The 12523-nt window shown below is 34.8% G+C and overlaps 1 protein-coding gene across 1 annotated transcript in view; it reads right to left on the bottom strand.

The window, feature by feature from the left end:
- Nucleotides 1-12523, bottom strand: part of KANSL1L (KAT8 regulatory NSL complex subunit 1 like) — a 140995-nt gene that overhangs the window by 88578 nt on the left and 39894 nt on the right. The window contains exons 3-4 of the mRNA XM_080799291.1: nt 11148-11289; nt 2678-2875 (exon numbers count right to left, since the gene is read on the bottom strand). Coding sequence (XP_080655417.1) covers nt 2678-2875; nt 11148-11289 — 340 coding nt within the window. The remainder of the gene's footprint in view (nt 1-2677; nt 2876-11147; nt 11290-12523) is intronic.

Genomic DNA, 12523 nt, shown 5'->3' with positions numbered 1-12523 from the left:
ATTTTTATTAATTGAAAGATATTCCAATAGAAAATAGAAGCGTATATGAAATAATTACTTTTAAAATTTTCATTTATATGAAAATAACATGCTATTAGAAATAATGAGATAATAATTAGTAAATCTAATATTTGAATTCTTCAAAGTCTTGAAAAAGACTCTGAAATGTTTCACCATTTACTTTCTTGAAAAATAATACATACCTAATGACTTCATTTTAAAAATGATTACTCATTTTTAGATTAAAGATCATTTTCAAAATCAATACAGATTCTTGATATACTTAGTAAGCACTCATTAGTTTACTCATACAAAGAAATTTATAAAGTATCTCATATTTTTCAGTCTGAAACACTGATACAGTCTTCTCATTGTTCCACTGCCAAAAATATCATTAAAAATCTTCTAAACCCCCTGAGGTAACTGGTTAGGTATGTGTGAATAATTGGTCCAGAAGAACAGCCTAGCCACCAACCAATGCAGCCCAATAAAACCTCAAATATCTGAGTCCATGTTTGGCATAAGAAAATCATAGTAAAAATGAGAAAAAAGTAAATTAGGAGAGGAGTAATTTAAACTTTGAAAGCAAAAACTAATCAAACTTGGAAGTTAAAACACTTACTAGCTACTGGATAACAAGGTTTTAAATGTAAACACACCCATGTGAAACTTTTTTAAAATTACCTAAAGTTCTAAAAGAAAGCCACCTTTTAATTTCTGAACAAAATACATTATCTAATGATATAAGTCTACATTAATACCATAAATCAATGTTATTTTTTAAAACTGATACCACTATATAACTCAACAGTGCCTTTATATCTCAATTATCAATTCTTTAATTGCTTTTGAGATACATAAATAAATTTTGTTTGGTAAATAAAACATCCCCCTAACAAAATTAACTTAATCAAATCATCCAATACTTAATCTGTACTCAAGGTCTACCAAGATCAGTGAACAGTTACATACCAACAGGTTATCTTAAGAAAAATATGTGTAATATCAAGCCTGCTAACCCTGACACTTAATTCTCAACCCTCTTCAGTGAGTATTTGAAAACAACGTTTTTAATTGGCCTATAAAAACATTCCTAGCATATGCTACAAGAGCAAATGACCTGTTCATAGGCAATTTAGTAATGACCTCTACAAGAGATTGCTGCTGTCCCTTTCTTATCCTTTTGCTCTACACTTCCTATATCCAGAGCCATTGCCATTGTTCTCACAAGTCCTGGTTCCCTTCTCTTTCAAAGCCTCTGGCACTCCTGTCAGCAATGGGACCAAAAATAAACATAATACCCAGGGCCAACTTCATGGGGAAGCAACCTGAGCACTTGCACAGGGCTACCCTCAGAAGGATCCCATGATTGGTTAATGCCCTGCTGTCACTGACTTAAATCTCTTCAAAACTGTTTTTAACAAAGAGCTATGTAATTTCATTTTGCACTGGACCCTGGAAATTAGCCAGTTCCAATGTTAACTCAGGTCTAATAAAACAAATTGTTGCTACCAAGGAGAAAGAAAGAATATAAAAAATCTCTCTCCAAAGGATAGGCAGTGACCTACAGGTAAAGAAAACAGAAGACCTGACTGACCAAGCAAATACATTTTTCTGGAGTGTGAAACAGTTAGGGCCAAACTCAAAGGGTGGTAAAAAGAGAGGGAAGTAGGAACATAACCAACACTATTTAAAACACCACTTAAATGGTAAAGTGCATTCCAATTTAACACTAGATAATTTAAAAAGAACTTTTTGGATTATAAAGTATTCATAAAAGTATTTTGATTATGAATTTGTGCAATTATGCAACTAAGAAAAAAACTCTAGGCAACTGTAAATTTAACAAATATGGGGTGAGAGGTATTGCACCATACTTTGACTTACCAGGAATAAAACAGTAGTAACCTGGTACTAAGTTATTTCACAATATAGGTCAGAAAAACCTAGAAAAATTAGATGTGAGTGGGCATGAATCCACCTTACTCACTGAAACAAGGGAACTATGTAGCTGTGATCCCAACTAGGTATATTTTAGCAGATTTAGATTGGTTGTAAGGTAACAAACTCTTATAAAGCCAGCTTTGTTCAAGAGCCACCAAAGTCTAAATAAAAATAAATGGTGTGATTTCAAAGGACAGATAGAGGACAGAGTAATTAAACTTCTGGAGTCGTCCGTAATTGAATTTCAATATTAGGAAAAGCTTTAGAATCTAAATAATTTGTTAGGGGCTTATTTGCCATTTATTTACATGAACCTTTTTAATGAAAATTCAGATTCTGATCTCTTTCACTAAAAATCTCTATCAATAAATTGATCAGATCTATTAATCTATAAGTAGATTCAGATCTATTAAATGGTATCACTGTTCTTTCTTCATGAAAAAAAGCCCAATGATGAACAATTTTGCTTGAAAAAAGATATTCTAATCCTAGTACAAATGAGTTATCATCCTATGACTGTGTACCAATATTTTATATATTTAAATAATCTTAATTATATCAATGTTATAAGACAGATTCATCATATACTACAAATTTTAATTGCATTTAATGTAAAATGGGAAACCTTAATAACGAATATCCCAAGCAGACGCACAGGTTTATTTGAATAGTTTATAAAACTGAATAAAACTCATTTCATGCCACTCATATCTTAACTCTTCCGTCATATTACCTGCTTTTCTATATTGCGAAGAAGAAGTGTTGGGCTACTTGGTGACATTTCAAAATCTTGTTCTGGTAAAGGATCTGGACTCTCTTGGGGAATCTGGGGATTCCCTGTAGTATTTAATGAAGCCGCCTGGTCAGCAAATTGTATTTGTTTCTTCAAAATGTCTTTTGGAAGTTGACATTCTTCTAGGATCACTATCCCCTAGGCAAACAGCAATTAAGAGATGAAATTAAAATAAACTGACTGCTAAATCAACTTTAACGTTACAATGCACTTGAAACCACGTTTCTTATCACCTGAAAGTAGAGTCTAACTGTAAAAAATTGGCTGATTTAAAACATGTGTAGCTAAAGCAACATGTATGTCTGATGGGTTAGGCTTGTAAAATATTGCCACACATCGTATATATGAAGTTATTTTTCTTCTTATTGGCTTTAGTTACTAGCAGCAAAAGCATGATACTTTTTTAAAGATTTTATTTATTTATTTGACAGAGATAAAGAAAGCACAATAGGCAGAACAGCAGGCAGAGGGAGAGGGAGAAGCAGGCTCCCCACTGAGCAGGGAGCCCGATGTGGGGCTCGATCCCAGGATCCTGGGACCAAGACCCGAGCTGAAGGCAGCCACCCAAACGACTGAGCCATCCAGGCACCCCAAGCATGATACATTTAAAATCAAGGCTTATATGCAGAATATGAACACTTCACACTGAAATTTAGAACACTTCCTCATATAATCTTCAGATATTTTGGTCACTAGCATTTCCATTTGAGTACTCCCAGTTTCATAAATTAAAATACCAAACTTACAGATATCCAAACAACATTCTGACTTTATACAAACTGCTTTCAGAGTACTCTTAGTAGTTTCAACTCTGTTGCTGCCAGCCAGCAACCATGGGCAGGACTGCACTATTGAGAAAAAGTTTTCTCTAGGCCAGTTAAATTGTTGCTTATAAGGTAGATGAGTTAATAACAAAAGACACAAGTTTTCAACTGTGATGGGGTATTTTCTTAAAGTAATTAGAGGAAAGAGTTGGGATCTAGCTGCCTCTGTCCTCCCTGCCTACCATTCACACACACGCACAACTGGCTTGCTAAATACTCTCCCATATTCCCCAGATTCTTCACTCCAACTGTTCTTACCCTTACGTCTCTCAATGGCAATGAAGACAGAGGAGAAAGGAAGAAAAAGAATGCACAGATATGATCTTAACAGTTTCATTATCAGTTCTTACAGTAAAACTTTTTTCCCTCTCTATCCCTTATACCACTTGTGTATACACATACACACACACACACACACACACACACAGTTATTTAGCAAAATGCCAATAAATGCCTATTTTCCCAGAATGCATAAATATGGCTGACAAGAAATCTGAAGAAATACACTTCTAAAAAATTTGTGTTTTATTTGATATTTTAAAAGTTAAAGTAGACTTGGGGCACCTGAGTGGCAGACTCTGTTAAGCGTCTGACTCTTGGTTTTGGCTTAGGTTGTGATCTAGGGGTCAGGAGATCAAGTTCCATGTCTGGCTCTGCTTAAGACTCTTTCTCCCTCTCCCTCTGCCTCTCCTACTCATGCTCTCTCTCTCAAATAAATAATATTTTTTTAAAAGTTGGACCTGTTAGATATAGTATCATCAATCTCAAAAGCTTTTGAAAGCATCTGAAATGTTCGTTCAAAAATGTACAAGTGTCTCACTAGATTTTTAAACAGTATCTGCTTGCAAAATAAATACAAGTTTTCATCATATCAATTTAGCTGTGATTCCCATTGGTTTGATTACAGTTTATTTTATGGGCCAGGCTGCTATAAATTAGCCTGGTTTTACAACCCTTACTAATAATCTTGTACATACCAAAAAAACTGATTCTGAATTTCAAAAGGTCAATTTTCAAACCTTTAGAATACTGTATTTTTTAGAAGTAGGGGGTCTGCTACAGTTAGTTCAATGCAAAGTAATATTTGAAAAACTGAACTAGGAAGACATTCATAATCAAGTTCATAATCTATTTTTTTCTCCTTAAATTGTTACCCTTGATAAAACTCTAACAAATGGCCAAGAACAGAGTAAAAAGGGGAAAAGATTAAATCCTTTAAAGACACTACAGAGACAGTTTCAGTTCTTAAAAACCAAGAAAAGGGGGCACCTGGGTGGCTCAGTGGGTTAAAGCCTCTGCCTTCGGCTCAGGTCATGATCCCAGGGTCCCGGGATGGAGCCCCGCATCTGGCTCTCTGCTTGGCAGGGAGCCTGCCTCCCTCTCTCTCTCTGCCTGCCTCTCTGCCTACTTATAATCTCTGTCTGACTTGTGATCTCTGTCTGTGAAATAAATAAATAAAATCTTAAGAAAAGAAAAAAAAAAAACAAGAAAAGAATACATGCATGTTGGGTCACCATGATGTACACTTAAACATCTTACAATTTTGTCAGTCATACCTGAATAAAGCTGAATTAAAAAAAAAAAAAGCTCAGAAAAAGAATAGCCTAATCATAGATAAACAAGGTAAATAACAAAGACATGAAAATTTTTTAGTAAGATGAGTTGCAATAACTGAGACAAATGAAAGCTCTAGCGTAATATGAAAGCAAATCAACTGCTCCAGAGAAGAAAATAATTCCTGATTATAACACTAAAGAGATCCTCATCCCACTCCCAGGTCTTCATAGAGAAGACATGGTATTAAAAAATAATGACCTCAGGGGTGCCTAGGTGGCTCAGTGGGTTAAGCCACTGCCTTCAGCTTGGGTCAGGATCTCAGGGTCCTGGGATGGAGCCCCACATCGGGCTCTCTGCTCAGCAGGGAGCCTGCTTCCCCCTCTCTCTCTGCCTGCCTCTCTGCCTACTTGTGATCTCTGTCTGTCAAATAAATAAATAAAATCTTTAAAAAATTAAAGAAAAAAATAATGACCTCAGCAATACCTTCAGTATTATATAAAGTCACCAAAGCTAATTTTTTTAAAAAATTTAAATGAGACACCCATGGGTGGCTCAGTCAGTTAAGAGTCTGCCTTTGGCTCAGGTCATGATCCCAGGGTCCTGGGATCAAGTACTACATTGGGCTCCTTGCTCAGCAGGGAGCCTGCTTCTCCTTCTGCCTGCTGCTCCCTCCTCCCAACCCCCCCAACCCCGCACTTGTGCTCATTTTCTCTCTCTCTCTCTGATAAATAACTAAAGTATCAAACTTTAAAAAAAAATTAAATGAAAAATTTCAAATGCACAAAATTATAATTTAAAATGTAGAAGACCCTATCACAAGATAACAAAAGAAATCTAAGAGAAACCACTTAATATGGGATATTGAGAAGGATAGCCAGTTTCTCAACCAAAAAAACCCACCTATTTTAATATTTTCTGAAAGTGACAAGAGGCTATTGTCTTAGTGAAAGCTGAAACAAAGAAAAGAAGAAACATAGAAGTTGTAATGTGTTGCCAAAATGCTGGAAGAACAAGGAAGGAATGTTGCTAACATGGACTTTCTTTTCTCTAAAATTTTTAGCAAAAGTTAGACCATCCCAATATGTCAAAGAAGGGGCAAATGACAGCTTAAAAACCCAAAATGTGTAGATCTACTCGTAGACTGACTCAGTGTTTCCTGACCAGTGTTACCAACTAGCACTTATTTAAACAGGATATTTACAAAAGAATGTCTCTCAACCTCTTTCCCTTCTCCGTATTTCAAATTTAACTGAGAAGAAAGGATTTTTTTTTTTAATTTTCAAGATAAGTTAAATAGGTCATTCAAGAGAATGTTAACTACACTTCTCAATTTTTTAATTACAATAACTCAAGAAGCTAGAAGAGCAAAAAAAGTGCTATTTTCTCTATTCAGTATTATAGTTAAACTAAACTTCACATAAATAAGCAATTAAACATCTTGATTAACTCCCAAGATATGTAAGGAGAAGCTACTAAAATAAATACTGTAAAGACATTTTCCATAAAGTAAACATAATGTGATTCTTAAGAAAACAGAGGGCCAGATACACATCTAGCCTGAACCAAGAAAAATGTAAGGCCATATAAATTATTACTGGGAAGTTTAGATTTCTTTCCTAAAAATAATTCCCCTAGATATTATGTAAACATACGAACTTTTAAAAATGTTTTAAAAAGTACATAGCACTGTTTAGAACACACGAGTCATAAAATATGAACCAGACTGTGTAGATTCAAGTATAAAACTCAGTCATCAATTTAACTAGGAATCCACTTTCTTGGAAATTTCCAAACTGTTTTAAATTTTTAAATTTGACTTTTTTGAGAACTCTATTTACTATAAAAATGCTCATGATATTATATCCCTTAAAGTAAATGATCAGAGAGGAGAAATTATCTGGTGATCCTGAAAGAACTGGGAAATCACTACAACTGAAGCCTTCAATGAAGACAGTTAAAAATGAGAAACAGGGGGCACCTGGGTGGCTCAGTGGGTTAGGCCTCTACCTTCGGCTCAGGTCATGATCCCAGGGTCCTGGGATCAAGCCCTGCATCGGGCTCTCTGCTGAGCAGGGAGCCTGCTTCCCTTCCTCTCTCCCTGCCTGCCTCTCTGCCTACTTGTGATCTCTGTCTGTCAAATAAATAAATAAAATCTTAAAAAAAAAGAGAGAAACAATAATTACTTCCATCAGAAAATTATTCTTTTTTTTTTTTTTTTTTTAAAGATTTTATTTTATTTATTTGACAGAGAGAGAGCCAGAGCCAGAGAGGGAACACAGCAGAGGGAGTGGGAGACGGAGAAGCAGGCTCCCTGCGGAGCAGTGAGCCGGATGTGGGGCTCGATCCCAGGACCCTGGGATCATGACCTGAGCCGAAGGCAGACGCTTAACGACTGAGCCACCCAGGCGCCCCTAGAAAATTATTCTTGAGCAGAGTTCCCCCAAATCCAACAGACAAAACAGGTTAAGCCTAAGGTTTTACGTCTATCCTTCTATCCACCTTCCTACACACATCACCACCAAATTCTACAATTCATTCCTTCCCAGTTTCCTCTTCCATCATTACACAACTCATACTTTCCACTCCTTTGAATACCATTCTACTTTGTCACTCACAAAACATATTATGTTGTTTCATGTCTTCAAACCTTCAGGGAATGCCCTTTACCAGCTCCACAGGTTCATCAAGCAAACCATTATTTATCTTCCAAAATTATACTGAGGTATCACCCTTTTTCTGATGTTTTCTCAGAACTGCTAATCCCTAAAATAAGACTTGTGTATTCTCTCTATGCCACTTGTATATCTTATTAAAAAACATGTATCATTATACCAATTTCATTATATTACAATTAATTATTTAAATGGTCTCTCTCCCCTACCAGAATATACACTCATGATTGTGCCTAAAAACTTTATTTCTGTGCAGACCCTAGGTAATGTTCCACTAACCACATGGATAACCATATGATTAAGAATGTATTTCAGCAAAAGGTAAACCAAGAGAGAAAAGACAGTGTAGAAGAGACTGCAAACTTCCCAATATCCACTTTCCTCTTTTTACAATGAAACCCTACTCCTACTGGAGTTCTAGCTATGCATACAACTTCTCATTATACGGCTGTATTTTTTACCTCTCCCTCCTAAATATGTGCCTAAACTTGGGCCAGTGAGTGTGACACAAAGTACTACAATTTCCAAATCACCTCCTACCTAAAGACAAACTATTTTGCACTTTTCTCACTTCCCAAGGGCCAGAATGAAGGAATGACTACAACCCTGTTTAACAGTGCAGTCAACATTATCCTAGAGGACAACAAAGGTCCTCTAGGTAAAACACAAGAATAGTAAGTAGATTTTTTTTTAAAAGATTTTATTTATTTATTTGAGAGAGAGAGAGAGAACAAGCAGTGGGGAGGGAAAGTGGGGAGAGAGAGAGAGAGAGATTGAGAAGCAGACTCCCCACTGAGCAGATGCAGGGTCTGATTCCAGGACCCCAGGATCATGACCTGAGCCAAAGGAAGATGTATAACCAACTGAGACACCCAGGCGCCCCAGTAAGCATATTTTTAATAAAATTAGTTAGAAATATAATTACTGACTATTAAAAAAAAGGAACTAGATTGTAGTAGATCTATGCAATGAATAGTCAGAAAACATTAGAATCCTGTTAACTCTATTTGAAAATAAGACTGTCTGTAACTAGACTGAATTCCCTCTGAAGGAATGCCCTCTTCATCTTTGCATCCCAATGTCTACCATATACCTGACATTTTAGTGGGTTTTTAAAAAACAAAGAAAAACATAAATATGAGGTAAATACATTTTTAGAATTGTTTTTTCTGAGCTGGCTCTGTAAATGATAGTCCAGAAATAAAAAGAAGCACTAAAAAAAAAAAATCACAGATTGGGAAAAGTTAAAAACTATTCAAAAATTTTATTTAATTTTCTACCATTTATGATATATAATTATATTTTCTGCAAATATATTTAGAATATCTCTGGAGAAATACACAATAAACTGCTATTATTAATGCTTCCAGGGAGAGAACTGAAGGACTAGAGGTAGAAGGGAGACTTGTTTCACAGTATATTTTTTTGTACTTTTTAAATTTTCTATCATGTGTATGTAATTCCATTTTTTTCAATTTGTTCTTTAAAAATCACCATTTACCTGACTAGACAATAAGCCTAAATAAATTCTGACCATTGGTGCAGAAAGAAAAAAGAAAGAAAGAATTAGAATCCATGTTTTAAGTAATAAATAATATAAAAATACTGAGTACTTTTTAGTCATTGTTAGGATTACTTTTAATTAAGAAGTATATTAAAAATTAGGAGTAATGACAAAGAATAAAACTATAATGAATAGCTTCTAAACCAGCAGAGGTAAAAGAATGAAGCAAATTCTACCAATCCAAAAAGAGAAGTAAAATAACAAGACATAAATAAAAAAGAGGAGAATAAGGGCAAATAAAAAATCAAAACTAATCAGATTTTTGAAACTATTCATAGTTTATAAAAAGAAATACCTAGAATAGCAAAAAAATTTATTTAACAAAAAGCAAGAAGCAAAAACTAACCAAATTACCAGGAAAAAACTGAAAAATTCACAATGATGGGAGAAAATCTTAACAAATGTGTATCATAAATGGAAAGATCTAGAGGTATAAACATACAGCAGATATATACAATAAAGTCAACAAATTTAACAAAGAATTCTATACTGAACACATACAGAACATGCATTCTTTTCTGTTACATATACTAAAATAATGAAAAGACAAGCTACAAATGAGAGATTTGTAAGAGTCTCCAAAATTTAAAAAGAATTCACAGACACACATTTCCACCAACCATAGCCCTCTCCCTGTCCCACCAAAAAGAGTGAATACAAAAGGTAGATAATTCTTGGGCAAATTGGTGGTCAATTATATCAAGGCCCAATTCTCAATACTAAGGAATGATTAAATTAAAACAATAATAATATTTCATACCCATTACACTGGAAAAATTAAAAGGTAAAAAATTACCGGATGTTGGCAAGGATGTGTTAAAAAAAAAAAAAAGAGCTCTCATGCACTGCCAATGGGAATATTAACTATCTAATCACATCAGTAAGTATAGGGAAGATGAAGACAGCCAGGCCTAAGAGCCATTACTCTTAGGCATATACCAAGAACTCTCCACGGTTGACAAAGAAACACAAAAAAGACAGTCATTACAGTATTGTTTTTACTAGCATAAAACTAAACAATGTATATGTCTTTCAAGAGAAAATAGAAGAGATAAACATTCCATTGTACTCATGTAATTCCATCCCATTCGTACAGTTAAGTAACATACAGGGCCTATAAAATTTATGCTGAACAAAAGCAAGCAAGTCCCAAAAGAGTTTGCAGTATATAGGTCATTAATACAGACTGTGAAATAATGGAAAAATAAATACTAGTTTTAGACAGAGACATCTATGTGCCAATAGTTTAAAAACATAAATACCAAAACATGTTGGAATCAAGAGTGGCTACAGTGGCATGACGAAAGAGAATGGGATCAAGAAGGAATATACGAGTACCTCAACTGTACAGGTAACGCTTTATTACTCTAAAAACTAAACCCAAACAGTAAAAATGTAACACTTGATACAAAGGTGTCTATTACATTGCTTTCTAAAGCTTTTTATGTGTTTATAATTTTTAAAGCAAAACAAAAACTCTGAGGGGATTCAATGAAATATACTCAGACTTTCTCACGTATGTTAAAAAAAAATGCCATCAAAGTAGAAGTTTATAAAAGAGTACCTAATTTCTATTAATTGGAATCCAATGAAGAAGCTCTGAACTGCTCAAGTATGATGAAATGATCATAACAAAGACATTACAATGAAAGCTTCAATTTAAAGCCATTGATATATTAAAAATGGTAATGTCAGTCATACTTTTATAAAGACTTGTAACAATTACACTGTGTGCATGGATGAGAAACTAAAACAGCAATTTTTTTAAAAAAATACAAGAATACAAACAATACCTTGGATGCACGAATCTGCCTGTGAACATCTGTTAGTTGCTGGATTTTGTATTCTAGTTCTGAAATCTGGGCTTGAAGCCATGTCCATCGGCTGCCAACTCTCGCTCTGTCTACAAGCCACTTCCATTCAGTACTACAGTTACTGCAAATGAGACAAACATTGTTAGTCAAAGAACAAAGGCAATCAAGTTTTCACAGACTACTTAATAAATTCTTTGGCTCCTGTCATATAATCCAAATTTCTTTATACAACATCTAATTACATGAAAGAACCTCATATCAACTCTTATCAAAGAAAAATATTTAACTTCCTTATCTATCCCATAAACACTTGTTTTTATTATTACATATCCAGTAATAAGATAATCTCCTCTGCTACTTAACATTTTATTAATATGCACAAGGGCTGAAATAGGAGTGGGCCAGCAAAAGAAAGGAAACAGGAATGATACTACTAACACCATGTAAAAACTGTTACACGAAGCTTCTATATGTAAGCAGAAGTATTAGATAAGTCACTTGAACTGTGCAAATCTAAGTCTATGTAATAAACCAGAGTACTCAATTTTATTATATGCAATTTTTATTTGTTAAAACAGTAGTCACTGTTAGCTAATTAAACACCTAAACTCAATGTAAATATATTATCAAAAAGTATCAAAAATATGGCTGCTCTACCTTTCAAATAAGTATACCAAATATATAGGTCTTTAAATGTTTAAGATAAATAGCTTATTCAAACCTGATTCCTAGGGGCACCTGGGTAGCTCAGTTTGTTACACGTCTGCCTTCGGCTCCGGTAGTAACCCCGGGATCCTGGGGTCGAGCCCCGCATCAGCTTCCTGATCATCAGGGAGCCGGCTTGTCCCTCTCCCTCTGCCCTGCTTGTGCTCTCTCTCTCGAATAAATAAATAAAATCTTAAAAAAAAAAAAAAAAAGGCGGGGGGGGGGGGTGTTGTGAGGGACGCCTGGGTGGCTCAGTCAGTTAAGTGTCTGCCTTTGGCCCAGGCCATTATCCCAGGCTATTGGGATCAAGTCCCACATAGGGATCCTTGCTCAGCAAGGAGCCTGCTTCTCCCTCTGCCTGCTGCTTCCCTGTTTGTTTGCTCTCTCTGACAAGTAAGTTAAAAACTAATAATAATAAAATAGATTAAAAAAATAAACCTGATTCCCAGGATTCACTGCCCAAAGATAAGAATTTATATAGACTTTTCTGTCATGCATTTTTGAAAATAAGGGTTGAACCCTAGCTCCTCTATCTTTTGGCAAGGGTACTACTCTAATCCATAGTTTGTGAGATAACAAATTACTTTATGAAAATATTCTAACCACTCCAAATAGAAAACAGTTATTTGGAATAACTAATTAAGAGCTTC

This window comes from Martes martes (assembly GCF_963455335.1).
Source record: "Martes martes genome assembly, chromosome: 3".
NCBI classification, from domain to species: domain Eukaryota; kingdom Metazoa; phylum Chordata; class Mammalia; order Carnivora; family Mustelidae; genus Martes; species Martes martes.
This window is presented reverse-complemented; position numbering and strand designations above follow the sequence as displayed.